The 16,033-nt window shown below is 52.5% G+C and overlaps 1 protein-coding gene across 1 annotated transcript in view; it reads right to left on the bottom strand.

Moving 5' to 3' along the window:
* The window catches only part of DTX1 (deltex E3 ubiquitin ligase 1), a 41,513-nt gene that overhangs the window by 2,014 nt on the left and 23,466 nt on the right, over positions 1-16,033 (bottom strand). Inside the window, exons 4-9 of the mRNA XM_045366014.2 lie at positions 2,786-2,847; positions 2,310-2,471; positions 1,937-1,998; positions 1,097-1,255; positions 842-1,003; positions 630-719 (exon numbers count right to left, since the gene is read on the bottom strand). Coding sequence (XP_045221949.1) covers positions 630-719; positions 842-1,003; positions 1,097-1,255; positions 1,937-1,998; positions 2,310-2,471; positions 2,786-2,847 — 697 coding nt within the window. The remainder of the gene's footprint in view (positions 1-629; positions 720-841; positions 1,004-1,096; positions 1,256-1,936; positions 1,999-2,309; positions 2,472-2,785; positions 2,848-16,033) is intronic.

Here is a 16,033-nt window from a genome sequence, read left to right as displayed (position 1 = left end):
GTAGAGATGGGGTTTCACCATGTTGGCCAGGCTGGTCTCAAACTCCTGATCTTGTGATCCACCCGCCTTGGTCTCCCAAAGTGCTGGGATTAGAGGCATGAGCCACCGCACCCAGCCCTGCCTGTTTTTTTTCTGGGGTGAAGAAAGCATCTGGCAGCTCTCTGCTCTATTTAGTTTGGACTCCACACTATATTAAAGAGCAACTTGTAAATTAGTTACTAACATTCAAAAGCCTAGAGATTTCCCATGAAAATCTGGATTTCTTGGTGCTCTTGAAAAGCAGAAAGTCAAATCAGACAGTCTGTAGGGTGATGGTGAGAGCTTAGACTGCCTGGGCTCAAATCCGAGCTCTGTCACTTAGTTTCTGTGTGACCACGGTCAAGTGACTTGCCCTCTCTGAAGCTTTGCATCTTTGTCTATAAAATGGGGTCAGGATCTTGACCTCAGCGGCTGGGGAAAGGAGGTAAGATGTGTGAAGCCGGTGGCCATGGTCGCTGCTGTTGCGGTGCTGCTTTGGGGAGGAATGTGAGAGCAGGGATTGGGAATGATGGGGACCACAGGCCCAGGTCAGTGGTTGCTGGAGCCCCTGCCTGCGCCTATCTCCCGTGCCCTCACGACTGGGCACCCACCTTCCGGCCTTTCTCATTGTTGGGTAGATAGCAGTGGCGAGGGAATCCTCTTGCGGTGAACTTCTTTCCGGGGTTGGGGTGCTCAGGGCCCTGCAGGGAGGGACAGTAGCAGGGATTTAGACCATGAACAGGTGGTGGCAGGGCAGAGGAGCGTCTGGAGGAGTCGGAGGGGAGTGGGGGCTGGGGGCCAGAGAGGCAGAATGGGAGTCCACCTGGATGCCTGTGGGGATGTCGTAGACGATGCGGATGGTCTGGGTGTCAGGGAAGCCAGGCAGCGAGTGGGGGATGAGGTGGAACTCCATCTTCCCAGGCGGCTGCGTACCCGTCTTTTCCCCGTAGATGGCCTTGCAGGTGGGGCACTGCAGGCTGCCATCCTGGGCAGGGGAGGCTGGCAGTGAGTTCCCAGTGGCCCCCCAACCCCACTCCGTTCCCTGCCCACTCCCCAGCCACTGTCCTGCCCAACCCACCTTGTTGCCATTGGAGTACATGGCCACGAGGCACAGCAGGTGGTACATGTGGCCGCAGCGGCCCAGGCGGCCCACGAGCTCAGGCCGCACGCCCTTGTGCCGAAGCACGCCCTCGTAGCCTGACGCTGTGACCAGCCGCTCCATGCAGATGGTGCAGTCCTGCAGGTGGGCAGCAGGGGAGACTGAGGACTGGGAAGGGCAGGGCACCTACTGGGTCAGCACTGCCCCTCGGCGGGTCACCATGGGCAGCAGACCACACTCTCTCTGGCGCCCATTTGGCAAAGGGAGACAGGACACACCCTCTGCCCCATACATTGGTTTCTTTTCTTTTCTTCTTCATTTTTATTTTTTATTAAGAGACAGGCTGTGTTGCCCAGGCTGAAGCGCAGCAGTGCAATCATAGCTCACTGCAGAGTCGAACTCCCAGGCTCAGGAGATCCTCCTGCCTCAGCCTCCATCATAGCTGGGACTACAGAATGAGCCACTGCGCCCAGCCCCTTCCCATATATTGAATTCTGATACATCACAGAGGAAGATGGCTCCCTCACCACTCCCCAGGTGAATTAAGGGCTTAACTATCAAAAACAAAACTTAAAAACATTTAGTGGAAAATATGGGTGAAAATGACACAAAAACTCAATCATCAAAAGATGGATAAATGTGAGTCCATTAAACGTAAGCATTTCTATTTATCAAAAAAACCTCATAAAGAAAGTGAAGAAAGGAACAAACTAGAGGAGCTCTGTATCACCCAGAACCCAGGAGGAGGGGTGAGGGTTCCTGCCCCCTCCATGCCAGGGCCCTCCCCCCTGCCCCCCCACCCCCTCACCCCCTCCTCACCTCATCAGGTGGATTTTTCACCTTCTGCATGTATCTTCGAACCACATCCTCGGGATTCTTACCTGCAGGGACACAGCGGGGTGGGTTTGAGGGTACCCAGAGTCTGTCCCTGAAGGCTTGGCTCAGAACTGGGTCAGGGGTCAGAGGGCAGGGGTCAGGGTGGAAAGGGTTGGTCAGGGTCAGAAGTCAGGGGTTGCTGGAGGTTAGCTGTAACAGGAACTGGTGAAAGATGGGGCCAGGCAAAGGGAGCTGAGATCAGGCAATGGAGATGAGGTCGTAAATGCTAAGAATAAGTCGGAGACCAGAGGTCACACAGTTGTGGTCAAGGCTTAGTGGGGTTCATCTCGTGTGAGGCAGGGGGCGGAGGGCGTACTCTTTTTAAGGTGCTTCTTCTTGGTCTTGCGGCACACCCCGGGCACGCCGGGCACGGGCTTCACGTCGCTCTTGCTCACTGGCGGCGGGTGCAGGATGGGCTTGGGGGCCCGCGTCAGGCACACGGGCAGCCCGGCCGCGCACAGCAGTATCCCGGTCATCCCTAGGGGTCGGGGGGGGCGCAGTCAGAGGGCGGGGCGCCATCCTCGCCCAGACCCCCGACCATTGGCCCTGGGAATCCCGGGGCCCTCCTGTGGGTGGGAGGGTTGCACTCTTGGGCCACACCCGCTCAGCCCCTTGAAGGCCCCTGAAGGGCCTTCTGCGGGCCACGCCCACCCCGTGTCCTGGGCCCAGTGGAAGGGGCGTTTCCTCTGGGCCACGCCCGCCGGCCCATCTCGGGGGCGGGGTCACCGGGTGACAGGGGGGCTGCCTCCTAGTGGGCCCCGCCCTTCTTTCCCGCCCCGGGCCAGACCTCACCTGCCAGGGCCGGATGGACTGGCCCAGTACCATTCAAGTTCTTCACCGGGAGCGCGGGGACCCTGCGGGGAGAAGAGGAGACGCCGCTGCTGGACTCCAGTCCCCGACACCACGTCAGGGGACCTGGCTTGCCTTCTGTCTCTGGCTCCTGGGCACACACCCTGGCCTCTTTGTACCTCTCTCTGCCAACTGCAGTGACCTCCAGGAAACTCTCTTTCTACTCTGACATCCTATTATGGGGCGGGGGTGGCCAGGACCTCGGCCCAGGTTCCAGTGGGATGCACCCTTAAGACTTTAGTGCAGACCCCTCCTTACCCTACAGCCGGCTCCTCCCTCGAGAGGGCGCTTTGGCTCTGAGGGCTCCTTTCATTGGCCTCTGTGCCTGAAACCCAACTACTAGTGTTGTAACTATTTTAGCATCTCTCAAAACTTGTTAGATGTAGCATTATTAATCTCCATAAAATGTTCCAGGAAAGAAGGATTCAGGAATCAAGTAAGTTAGGAACACGTCACTGTCTCCCTCTCTGAAATTCACAACATATCTGAGCATATTAAAGGCTCTGACAAGCCCTGCATAAGAACATATCATTAACAATGATAAATTCAGGTTTTCAAAAGCATTTGGTGATGACGTTTTTTTTCTCTTCTGGAATATTTACCGATGTCAGTTTCCGTGACAAGGTACTATCCTCTCTTCAAATGAAGAGCCCCTAGGAAAAGGTATCCTGACTCTTCCCCTGGCCCTCAAAAGAGCTTTGGCTGTTGGAGTCAGTCGCTCTGAGCTGCTTTCATATCTCAGTGCAACCACTAATGAGTTGGGCGCCACACAGCATGTCAATCTCATCTCTTGTAAGGGGTGGTCTGTAAAATGGGGATAATATGGTACCTTTTTTTTTTTTTTGACTGCTGTGAGAATTCCGTGAAATTATACGTGTCAAGGGCCAAGCACAGTTCCTGGTACCTAACAGATACTAAGAGCACAGCCATTGGTATCATCACTGTCAGCTGTGCAATCCTGGCCGAGTAATTTCACCTGTCTGCTTCTCAGGCACTAAGTCCTGGTGTAACTTCTCTCCATCTTAGAGAGGAAACCACAAAACTGCTGTAGTGACATTGAACAAGTCATTTAACTTCTTGATCCTCAGTTACCTTGTCTGTAACACAGGCGTATTAACACCTCACTTATAGAGTCGTTGGGAGGACTAAAGGAGAGCTTGCGGTGATGTGTACGGTGTGTCTGCCTGAGTCCTCCTGGCTTCAGCACTTGTTTATGCAGGGAAACTGGTGTCTTGCTGTTGATGGCCATGGAACCCTGGCTGGATACGTTCTGATGAAGAGGGGTGTTCTGAAATCCAGGGGGCAGCCTGAAGGCCTTGGGGGATGTGCCATGAGAGGGGACAGGAAGGGCTGGGAGCAGTGACAGCTGGAGAAGGAGCTGCAGCAGCCGCCTTGGCTCTTGACATGCCTGTTCAGGTCACAGCCTGTCCAATGCTGTCTGGTCACCTGTCCTTGGCAGGCACAGTTGGCACCAGAAAGCATCTTCAAGCAAATGGTGCCCTTGGCAGGCTTGGGTACTGCTGCAGTGGGTGCAGACACACAGACATATACACCCAGGGCACACACCATCCACACAGATACACACATCCAGATATACACACAGACGTGGAGAAGATCACACAGACTTATCATACCCCCCGGGACACATTACACACACATGTTTAAGTACACAGACACACAAACACACACAACCCAGGACGTATACCACAGATACATGCACACACACAGACACACATATCAGGGAGCCTCCCTCCCCATCTGTCTACTTGGGGAATGCACTGCACACACCAGGGAATGCACACCCTGCACACATACATGGACACACACAGGCACACTTCAGGGCACACCCCCCACGAACATACATGGATTAAGATATACACACACTCACATATTCCAGGGAACACCTCCCCACACCTAGAGACTCATGCACACATGGGGACATACAAATACACACAGAAGCACACACAGCTCTCCCCTGGAAGGACACTCCATGGACAAGAGAGGGGGCTCATGTAGACCAGTACTGCACCTGTCACTGCCGCCCCTCTCCCCAGCTGCACAGAGCTGGGTAAAGTGGGCAGCAAACCCAGAGTTTGGTGCGCTCAGCCCTCACACGCACCCGGCACGCTGCAGCCTGTAGAACGGCCTGCCATCCACACACAGACACATGATTCCGCACTGCCTGTGGGGAAGTACTCATGCGTACTGATTCACATCATGCATGGGGGCGCGGGAGGACACGCTGACTCACTGCACGCGAGGACACACGCGCACATGCTCTCACCCACACCTCCCGACACTGACACACACTCAGCCTGGGAGGCCCATACCCGTACACACGCAGATGCACAATCACACATGCACACAGGTACAGCACACACGCCCCCACTCAGTGGCTGCTCAGCTATACTGGCTAGTATCATGTGGCCAGGACTCCCATCCCAGACCCCTCTGAGGGCTGTGGAGAGGTCTGGAGCAGATATCTGGATCGAGCCCCTTGAGGAGGTGTGGCGTGACTGAAGTCAATGAACACAGCTCCTGAGGGAGGCAGGATGGGATGGCAGGTACCCTGGGTCCCCCAGGACCTGGTCAGTGGAGGTGGGAAGAAAGCACTGTGCCTCGGTTTCCCCATCTGTAATGGATATAGAATCCTGTGAAGGTTAAGTGTGTTAAAACATGTAAAGCTCATCATTTGGCACAGGGATGAGAGTGAAGGTGTCTTGATTTTCTTGTCAGGCACCCTGCGGCGGGGTGCCCATGAAAAGGGGTGCTGAGTATTCATTTGACCCTTTTCAAGGTCTGTCATAATCCTCCAGGACCTTCCTGAGGTGGGCAGCTCTCACCACTCTAACTTCCTCCCTCCCCATACTTTTACAGGAATGCATAGAGGTATTTCCCTCAAGCTTCTCCTCTTCCCTGCCCATTCTTCAAGCACCTCTAGTGCAGACACATCAGTTAAGTCTAGGTCTCTCTCACACCTCTTTCTTCCTTTCTGTCTCACAAGAAGAAAGTATCTCTTTTTTTTCTCCAGAGCTGCCCATAAAATGGGTGGAAAGAAAAATATTTAGCATGCATACCACCACTGGTTGGTCTCCTACCTGTGGCAGACATCACTAATCCATCACAGCACTCTCTCAAGCTTAGCAGAGTCCTCAGTACAGCTCTCCAGGCAGCCTCTATAAATCAGTAAAGCCAGTTTGCTACCCCAGGTCTATATAATGCCCAAAGTCTGGCCCAGTGGGTAACCCTGCTCTTGCTGAATGTTTGGCCTAGGAGTTAGACAGAGGGTACTCCAGGAAAGGAAGGATTTAGATCTCAGCTGCCCTAAAATTTCTGGAGCCCCTTAAACACCACATAGCCCTACGTTACAAAAGTCAGTCTTGCTCCTGGGAAGAGCACTGTGAGGGGGGTGTCACGGTGGGGCTGTTATTTATTTACCCATCAGTGAGCTTGGGGGACAGTCCCGAGGTAGTCGCCAGCCTCTCTCTATCTGCAGGCCTCCTGCGAGAACCCAGGGTAGCAGAGTTCCCACGAACCCTGAGCGTGGGAGCCGCCCGGCCCCCTTTTGATGTGGGACGTGCTGTTTCCTCCGAGTCAGTGAGAACATCCTCCCGCCTGGACAAGCGACCGCTGCTCCCGGAAGGGGAGCCAGCCTTCACCCCTAGCTCTGCCTTTTTGTGGGCTCAGCCTGGCACAGGACCTGAGGAGTCCCTCAGGCCCTCCCCAAAATCTGCTCTGACCAGAAGGCAGGTCTGGGCTCCACCGCCATGCAAGCCCCTATGCCTTTCCCAGCCCCGAATCAGATCCCGTCTGTCCTCTGCTCTCACTCCCCCTGCAGCTCCCACTTTGCTCATGGTAATACCTGGCCTCCTGATCTGGCCCCCATATACCCTCTGAACCTCATTTCCTGTGTGTTCACCCCTCTCCCACCCCACTTGAGCCACCCTGGTCTCTCTGCTCTTTCTCAAGCATGCCAGGCACATTCCCACCCCTTTGCTGTCTGGTCTTTGCACTTGCTGACCCTTTCCCGAGGTGCTCTTCCCAGATATCCTCATGGCGCACTTCGTCACTTAGCAGAGGTCTCTGCTCAAATATCAGCTTATCTGAGACACCTTCCCGACCACTTTATTTAGTTATTTATTTATAGACAAGATCTTGCTCTGTTGCCCTGGCTAGAGTGCAATGGCTTAACCATTGCTTACTGCAGTCTTGAACTCCTGGGCTCAGCGATCTTCCCACCTCAGCCTCTTGAGTAGCTGGGACTACTGGCACACACCACCACACCCAGCTTAAACAACAACAACAACAACAACAACAACAACAAACCTTTTGTGGAGACAGGGCCTCACTATGTCGCCCAGGCTGATCTGGACTTGAACTCCTGGGCTCAAGTAGTCCTCCCTCCTCGACCTCCCAAAGTGCTGGGTTTACAGGCATAAGCCACTGTGCCTGGCCCCAACCACTTTAATTAATTAATTAATTAATTAATTAATTTGAGATGGAGTCTCACTCTGTCTCCCAGGCTGGAGTGCAGTGGCACGATCTTAGCTCACTGCAAGCTCTACCTCCCAGGTTCATGCCATTCTCCTGCTTCAGCCTCCTGAGTAGCTGGGACTACAGGCACCCGCCACCATGCCCGGCTAATTTATTTTGTATTTTTAGTAGAGACGGGGTTTCACAGTGTTAGCCAGGATGGTCTCGATTTCCTGACCTCGTGATCCGCCCGCCTCGGCCTCCCAAAGTTCAGGGATTACAGGTGTGAGCCACCGCGCCTGGCCCAACCACTTTATTTTTAAAAAGCCCATCTTTGTCCTTACCTTACTTAGTTTTTTTTTTTTTTTTTTTTTCATAGCACTACTCATAACCTGACATTATAAAGTCTTTTTTTTTTTTAAATTTATTATACTTTATGTTCTAGGGTACATGTTTGTTACATATGTATACATGTGCCATGTTGGTGTGCTGCACCCATTAACTCGTCATTTACGTTAGGTATATCTCCTAATGCTATCCCTCTTTAAGCATGACCTGGCCCTGTGTGATCTGGTCCACCCCTGCCTCTTCTGCCAGACAAAGTTAGAGCAGGAATGTCAAATATACGAGTGCATACCACTACTGTCCTCCTAGCACCCACGGCAGGCATTACTAATCAATTCCGGCATGCCTTACCACTAAGCCAAGATGCAACTTCAGAATCCTCCTCAACACAGTGCTTTGGGAAGTCACTGCCACTGGAGCAGAGATGGCACATGTGATGAATTCTATTTGTTATTTATTTTGCAGATGATGGGACTGAAGCCCAGAGAAGGGAAATGACTTCACTAAGGTCACCCAGCTGGTCTGTGGTGCAGCTTGCACCGGGTCCTGGAGTTTCCGAGTCAGGGGCCAGGGATGACCCCACGAGGTTGGTCTGTGGAGCCATCTGGAATTGAGCCAGCCTTGAGAGCTCTCTGTGCTCTCTGGGCTGAAGTCTTTGACCTGGATCCTGGAACTGGCTCAGGCCTGGGCAGGGTAGATCAGGGCTGTCTAAGTGGATCCACTGGCCTGCTTTGGTCACCTCTCTCTGTCCCAGGACCCCGGAACGCAGGAGACCACACTGACAACTGGCCCTCCCTTTAGGGCAGCCAAGTCCTCTCCCTCCAAAGTCTGGTCTCCTTATCTCTCCCCTCCCACCCCCAGCAGGCCTGGACTTGTTATTTTCTCTGATGATAGTTTCCAGGCCCCCCACTGGCCTTGGCCCCCTTCAGGATACCTCACACTTATCCAGCAGCCCCCAAAGAGCCCCAGGAGGCTCATGACTCAGTCATTTGGGTCCAAGTGGGTGAGGAAGGGGCAGAAGTGAGGATGTTACATTATGGGGAGAAGGGAGTTGAACGGTGCTTTGGGGACCCCCCAGCCTCCCCTTTTCTCCTTTCTAGGGGTGTGAGCCTGTCACCTTTCCCCACTTTTAGGGCTGTCTCTGCCTTGTAGCTGCGTCTACGCTCCTCCCCCCATAGTCCTGGAGAACACAGCCTGGGGCCAAGTCCCCGCCGCCACCCCCACTGCAGAGACTTGAAGGACGTCACGGCAAGCCCAGTACCCATGGAGTCCTCCTCAGCCTCTGTCTGGGGTCCTCACTTCCCCTTTCCTTACCCCAGCACCTCTGTCTTCCTAGACAAACCTCTGAACTTCTCTGGGCTTCAGTGTCCCCTCTGTGAAATGGGACACCTTACCTCTGTCCCTATCCATCTTCTAGAGATTAAAGGAAGTAAAAGTCCCCTCGGGAGACATTTTGAGGGGTGAGTGGTATTGGAGGCTCAGATTTATCTAGAGGTATGGGGGCTGTGGGGGTCACTCTTTTCCACCCTCCTGGTCCTCCCGCCTGCCCAGCTCTCTGTGGGGGAAGGAATGTGGAGGAGATGGTTGGGGGCAGGGAGGACCGGTCAGGTAGGGGAGGGGAGGGCAGGACCAGCTGTTCCCACGCCCCGGGGCAGCCACGTGCAGACAGGAGTGTGTGTGGTTTGGTCTCCCAGGGAGCAGGGCAGGAAGTGCTTCAGGTGGGGGGAGTGTTTGGTTTGACCTTGTGGCAGCGGTGAGGCGGGGTGACAGTCACTGCACACCAGTGGCTAGCGGGGCAGGAAAGTGGGGGAGGGTGGGCAGCCAGGGGCCTGGTGGGGTCCTTGACTTCACAGCGTACCTGTCAGTACTTTAACATTTTCAGACCCCTGAAATGTAATACTTATGGAAGGTCTGGAGAAAGAAAATGTGGATTCTTTTAAATAAAAGCATAAAATCACTGCAAGAAATTTAAAGATAAAAGAAAACACAAAAAGGAAGGAAAACCCTAAAGCACACCCACCACAACAAAGTCCCTTTGCCCCTGGGCTCCTGCTTTAGCCCCGCTGCGGTCTATGCTCAACATTCAGAGTGAGCCTGTTAAAACAGTCACACCCATCTCTCCCAACGCACAGCCCTGCTGGTTCCCTTCTCATGAAGAGCAAAAGCCGAAGTCCTCACCGCAACCTTCCAGGCCCTGTGTGTGACTTGGCGCCTTTTCCTCTCTGACTTCTTTCCCACCGATTGCCCTGAGCCTCTCCAACCACACCGGCCTTCTCAGGCACCCCAGGCCCACTCTGCCTCAGGGCCTTTGCACACACTGTTCTGCTGTCTGGAATGCTGGAATGCTCTTCCCCCAGTTCTTTTGCGTTTTTTGTGTTTTTTGAGACAGGGTTTTGCTCTGCCTCCCAGGCTGGAGAGCAGTGGTGCGATCTTGGCTCATTGCAACCTTGACCTGCTGGGCTCAAGCGATCCTCCCACTTCAGCCTCCTGTGTAGCTGGGACTACAGGTGCGCACCACCACACCCAGCTAATTTTAAAAAAATGTGTAAAGATGGAGTCTCACTATGTTGTCCAGGCTGGTCTCAAATTCTGGGCTCAAGTGATCCTCCCACCTTAGCCTCCCAAAATGCTGGGATTACAGGTGTGAGTCACTGTGCCTGGACCATGCCTTGCTTTTTAACTTCCTTCCATCTTTGTTCAAGAAGGTATTACGTTCTCCATGAGGCCTTTCCTTCTCATCACTCCCTACATCCTTTCTCTCCTATATTTTTCCTCTGTAGCAGTTACTACTTTCTACCATATTCTACAATTAATTTATTCTGTTTTGTGTTCGTCTCCCGCTAGAATGTGAGCTCCAAGAGAGGAAGGATTGTCTGTTTAGTTCACTGCTGTGTCCCCAGGGCCCCAAACAGTGCCTGGCACACAGAAATTATTCAATAAATATGAATTAATTAATTAAAAAACAGATGAACATATGCTATAAAGAAACAGCAAACTACAGAAAAGATGGGTGACAAAGGGTTAATGCCCTTAATGCAGGAAGAACACTTGCAAATTAATAAGGAAGCAATAAACAGCTCCAGAGAAGGATAAGCCAAAGAAATACACAAGTAATTGGCAAAAGAAGGAACCACTCATGGCCAGTAAACAGGAAAAAGTTCTCAGGCTCAACTAAGAACCAAAGATATGGAAACTTAAATGACATCTCTTTAGCAATGATCAGCTTGGCAATGTTGTACAAATCTGATAGAGATGGGAGGGACAAGGGTGGATTTAAATGGGTGCAGGCCTGGCTGGGCACTGTGGCTCACGCCTGAAATCCCAGCACTTTGGGAGGCTGAGGTGGGTGGATTGCTTGAGGTCACGAGTTGGAGACCAACCTGGCAAACATGATGAAACCCCATCTCTACAAAAAATGTAAAAAATTAGCCGGGTTGGTGGCACGCGCCTGTAGTCCCAGATACTCAGGAGGCTGAGGTAGTAGGAGTATTGCTTGAGCCTGGGAGGCAGAGGTTGCAATGAGTGGAGATCTTGCCACTGCACTCCAACCTAGACAACAGAGTGAGACTCCATAAAACAAAACAAAACAAAACAAAAAAAAGGGTGCGGGCCTAAGAAATCCAAGCCTGACATCTGGCTTCATGATGGACTATGTGGGCCTGTGTTGCCAGTCCCATTTCACAGGTGCAAAAACTGAAGACCAGAGAGGCAGATGAGCTCAGGCAGGGTCACACAGGAATCAGGGCAGGGCTTCTGGGATCACGATCCAAAACAGCACAGGCTGGCTGGAGATGGGGCATCCCCAATACACGAGTCAGCTTGGGTTTCTGAATCTGAGTCCTAATTGTGTTACCTCGTACAAATGTCTTAGTCTTTTGGAGCCTCAGTTTCCTCATTTGAAAAATGGGGATTATAGAACCTGCCACATTGAGTATCTGTGAGAATTAAGAGAGACATACCTGTAAACGGCCAGGCACAGTGGCTCATGCCAGTAATCCCAGTGCTTTGGGAGGCCAAGGCAAGAGGATCGCTTGAGCCTAGGAATTTGAGACCAGCCTGGGCAACATAGTGAGACGCCCATCTCTACAAAAATTAAAAATTAGCCAGGCATGGTGGTGCACACCTTTAGTCTCACCTACTTAGGAGGCTGAGGTGGGAGGACTGCTTGAGCCCAGGAGGTTGAGGTTGCAGTGAGCTATAATTGTGCCACTGCACTCCAGCCTGGGTGACAGAGTCAGACCCTGTCTCATACACACAAAAAAAGGCATGAAATTGAGAGCCGGGGACATAGGGAGCACTCGATAAATGGAAACAGGCCCGCAGCTATCCCTGTCCTCCCACCCACCACGTGGGGTGGAAACTCTGAGTGTGGTTCCTCTGCTCCACAGCTGTGTTCCAACACACTGGACACTGACCCCTCAGGGGACAGGGCGGATCTTCCCCACCCCCGCAGGTCCCCCAGGCCCAGGCTGCCAGCTGGCTCCCCGCCCTGTCTGTTAGAGGGGCAAGTGGAAAAAACCCTAGCCAGGTGGATGCTCTGCCCCCACTGGCTATGTGACCCTAGACGAGTCAATCCCCCTCTCTGGGCCTCCTTCCCTGTTATCCATGCAGGGCTGAGATGAGGATGGAGGTGAGAATGACATTGGAGATCTCTGCAGAATTCACACCTCCCTTGCATGCTGATCCTTGCTGAGTCTGCCTGTGTGAGAGGTGGTGGTTTTAGCTCTGACAGATGGGGAAACTGAGGCTAGAGAAGCCAAGCCTCAAGTGGGTCCAAGGTCACCCAACCTGTAAAGGGCTCTGGATCCATCTGGGTCAAGGAGGGAAGAGAAGGAGGGCGGACAGAAGGAAGCCAGGGAAGGGAAGAGATTGACTGAGAGGAAGAGGTGGAAGACAGAGACAGAGACAGAGAGAGAGAGACACAGAGCTACAAAGAGATATGGAAAGACTGAAAGAGACCAAGATACACAGAGATATTGTTTGGTGCAAAAAAAAATGGTGGTTTTTGCCATTAAAATTATTGCCAAATTGCGGGAGAATGGCATGAACCCGAGAGGCGGAGCTTGCAGTGAGCTGAGATCCAGCCATTGCACTCCAGCCTAGGCGACAGAGCGAGGACCCGTCTAAAAAAAAAAAAAAAATTATTGCCAAATTGGCCAGGCGCAGTGGCTCATGCCTGTAATCCCAGGACTTTGGGAGGCCGAGGTGGGTGGATCACTTGAGGTCAGGAGTTCGAGACCAGCCTAGCCAACGTGGCAAAACTCCGTCTCTACTAAAAACACAAAAATTATCTGGGTGTGGTGGCAGCTGTCTGTAATCTCCATTACTTGGGAGGCTGAGGCAGGAGAATCACTTGAACCTGGGAGGTAGAGGTTGCAGTGAGCTGAGATTGCACCATTGCACTCCAGCCTGGGTAACAGAGCAAGACTCTGTCTCGGGGAAAAAAAAAAGTATTGGCAAATTATAAAAGAGGAGACACACGGAGACATTGTTATGGGCTGAACCGTGTCCCGCAGAAGTCACGTGTTGAAACCCTAAGCCTCAGGACCTCAGAATGTGACCGTATTCAGAGACGGGGTCTTTAAAGAGGTAATTAAGTTAAAATGAGGTCACTAGGGTGGGCCCTAATCCAGTAGGACTGGTGTCCTTCTAAGAAGAGAAGATTAAGACACAGCCAGGTACAGAGGGAAGACCACATGAGGACACAGGTAGAAGATGCCATCTACAAGCCCAGGAGAGAGGCCTCAGAAACAACCAACCCTGCGACACCGTGATCTCGGACTTCTAGTCTCACGAATGTGAAAGAGAATACATTTCTGTGGTTTAAGCTGTTACCTTGTTACCGCTGCCCTAAGAAACTAATACAGACTTAAAATCATAGAGACAGGCCAGGTGCTGTGGCTCACGCCTATAATTACCAGCACTTTTGGAGGCTGAGGTGGGCGGATGCTTGAGGCCAGGAGTTTGAGATCAGCCTGGGCAACATAGTGAGATCCTGTCCCTACAAAAAATTTTTAAAAATTAGCTGGGTGTGATGGTGTGTGCCTGTGGTCCCACCTACTTGGGAGGCTGAGTTGGGAGGATTTCTTGAGCCCAGGAGTTTGAGGCTGCAGGGAGCTATGATTGTGCCACTGCACTCCAGCCTGAGCAACAGAGCGAGGCTCTGTCTCTAAAAACAAAAAACAAAGACACAGAAACAAAGAGACCAGGGTGGGGAGGGCTGGGAGGTGGTTTGGGGACGAGGGTGACAGTGGGTAGAACTGTCTGCCTGGTTCCTCAGAGACCCCCCACCTCCATCCGTTTCCCCTCACAGGCTGCACTTGGACCTCAGCTACCTCAGCAATGGAAAGCTTTAGGCAGGAGAAGCCAGGGTCTGCCACCCCCATCTTCCTTCCTCCTACTCCCCTTCCCCAGCAACAGGCTCCACGGGTCTTGAGACCCAGACGGATTTTTCTGGGGGGGTTTCTTGGAGATGGAGGGTTGGGGACTTTGAGCCAGGCTTGTCTGGCTGGAGAGGGCCAGTTAGAGGGGCTAGAGTGAGGCCGGGCAGAATCTGCGTGGGTGGGGAGGGATGAGGGAGTTCTTGCAACGTTTCCCCCACCCCACATCTCCTGTTTTCCAGGCCAATGTCTGGGCTCAGGGAGGGTCAGAAACAGTTCCCAAGGGGAGGGGCAGGAGAAATGATGTCGGCTGTGGGGGAGGGGCATGTGGCTGGAGACAACAGAGCCCTGGCAGGTTAGAGGAGGACATGTTTAACAATCTGCACCCCCACAGATAAAACTGTTTTCACTACAGCCCTCTATAGCTCAAGCACACTCTATAGCTCCCCACTGATGGCAGCACCAAGCCCAGGCTTCCCTGAGGCCACCCAACCTGGCCCTGTACCCCCATTTGGGGAAAAAATCTCAGCCCCCACTGTTCCAGAAAGGAGCCTCTATCCCCCGGTGGTCTCCAGAACCTTCTGGATTCATTCTTACCTCCGCCCCTTTGCACCTGCAATGCCCTGCCTGGGGTGCCCTTCCCCTTCTTGCTGGCGCCTCACACTCCAGTCCTTCCCACACCTCTAGCCCTTCCCCCAACACACCACGCCCTTCGAGCCCCCTTGAAGTTGTTTGTGCTGTTCCCTCTGCCTGGGTCAGCTGTTCTCCGCATCTGGCCACCTCCTCAGAGGGCTTTTCCCTGAACTCCCACACCGCCCTGTCCCACTACCTCCCCAGCACTTCTGTCTCATCCAGAGACCGTCTTCGTTTACTCTTTGCTTGCTGTAGGTCTGTCTCCCCATCTGTCTGTGTGCCCTTGGGGGACACAGGCCTTGTCCGTCTTGTTCAGCTCTGTGAATACACACCCACAGCACATATTTGGAGAATTAACACTGGGCCATGAAAACTGAGTAATTTTCAGCCTCCTCTAGAACAGTAGCTTTCAAATATCTTTTTTTTATTTTTTTTTTGAGACGGAGTCTCACTCTGTCACCCAGGCTGGAGTGCAGTGGCGTGATCTCGGCTCACTGCAACCTCCACCTCCTAGGTTCACGCAATCCTCCCACCTCAGCCTCCCGAGTAGCTGGGATTGCAGGCGTGCACAACCATGCCTGGCTAATTTTTGTATCTTTAGTAGAGATGTGATTTCACCATGTTGGCCATGCTGGTCTCGAACTCCTGGCCTCAAGTGATCCACCCACCTTGGCCTCCCAAAGTGAGCCACTACATCCACCTTAAATATTTCATCAGTGACTGAGAAATTCATTTCACCTCGCAACCTATTAAACGTATGCAGAAATGATGCAAAATATTCATGGAACACTTTTTTTTTTTTTTTTTAAGGAAACAGCGTCTTGCTTTGTCTCTCATGCTGCAGTGCACTGGTGTGATCATAGGCCATTGCAGCCTTGACCTACTGGGCTCAAGTGATCCTCTCACCCCAGCCTTCCGAGTAACTGGGACTACAAGCACACCTCCCTGCCTGGCTAATTTTTTGTTACTGTTGTAGAGATGGGGTCTTGCTATGTTGCCCAGGCTGGTCTTGAACTCCTGGACTCAAGTGATCTGCACACCTCGGTCTCCCAAAGTGCTGGGATTACAGGCATGAGGCACTGTTCTCAGACTACATGTAACAATTCTTATTTTTACTATGCATTACACATGCCAATGTATTCTAGTTCCATTCCATTCCGTTCCATTCTTTCTGTTCCAAGAAAATTCTGGCTACAACCTTCTGATTTCTAGTCTTCTTGCGGGTTACAAGAAATTGACCCAGAGAGAAGGTTCTCAAATTCTTACTGCAGAGGTCCCTGGAATTTTCCTGGTTCTGTCCCCTCCCACACTCTCTCTGGCTTGCCATTCTAGGACCCACTCTACTTGTTATTCTGGGACC

This window comes from Macaca fascicularis, chromosome 11 (assembly GCF_037993035.2).
Source record: "Macaca fascicularis isolate 582-1 chromosome 11, T2T-MFA8v1.1".
Taxonomy (NCBI): domain Eukaryota; kingdom Metazoa; phylum Chordata; class Mammalia; order Primates; family Cercopithecidae; genus Macaca; species Macaca fascicularis.
The sequence above is the reverse complement of the archived record's forward strand: the minus strand, read 5'-3'. Positions and strand labels throughout refer to the sequence as shown.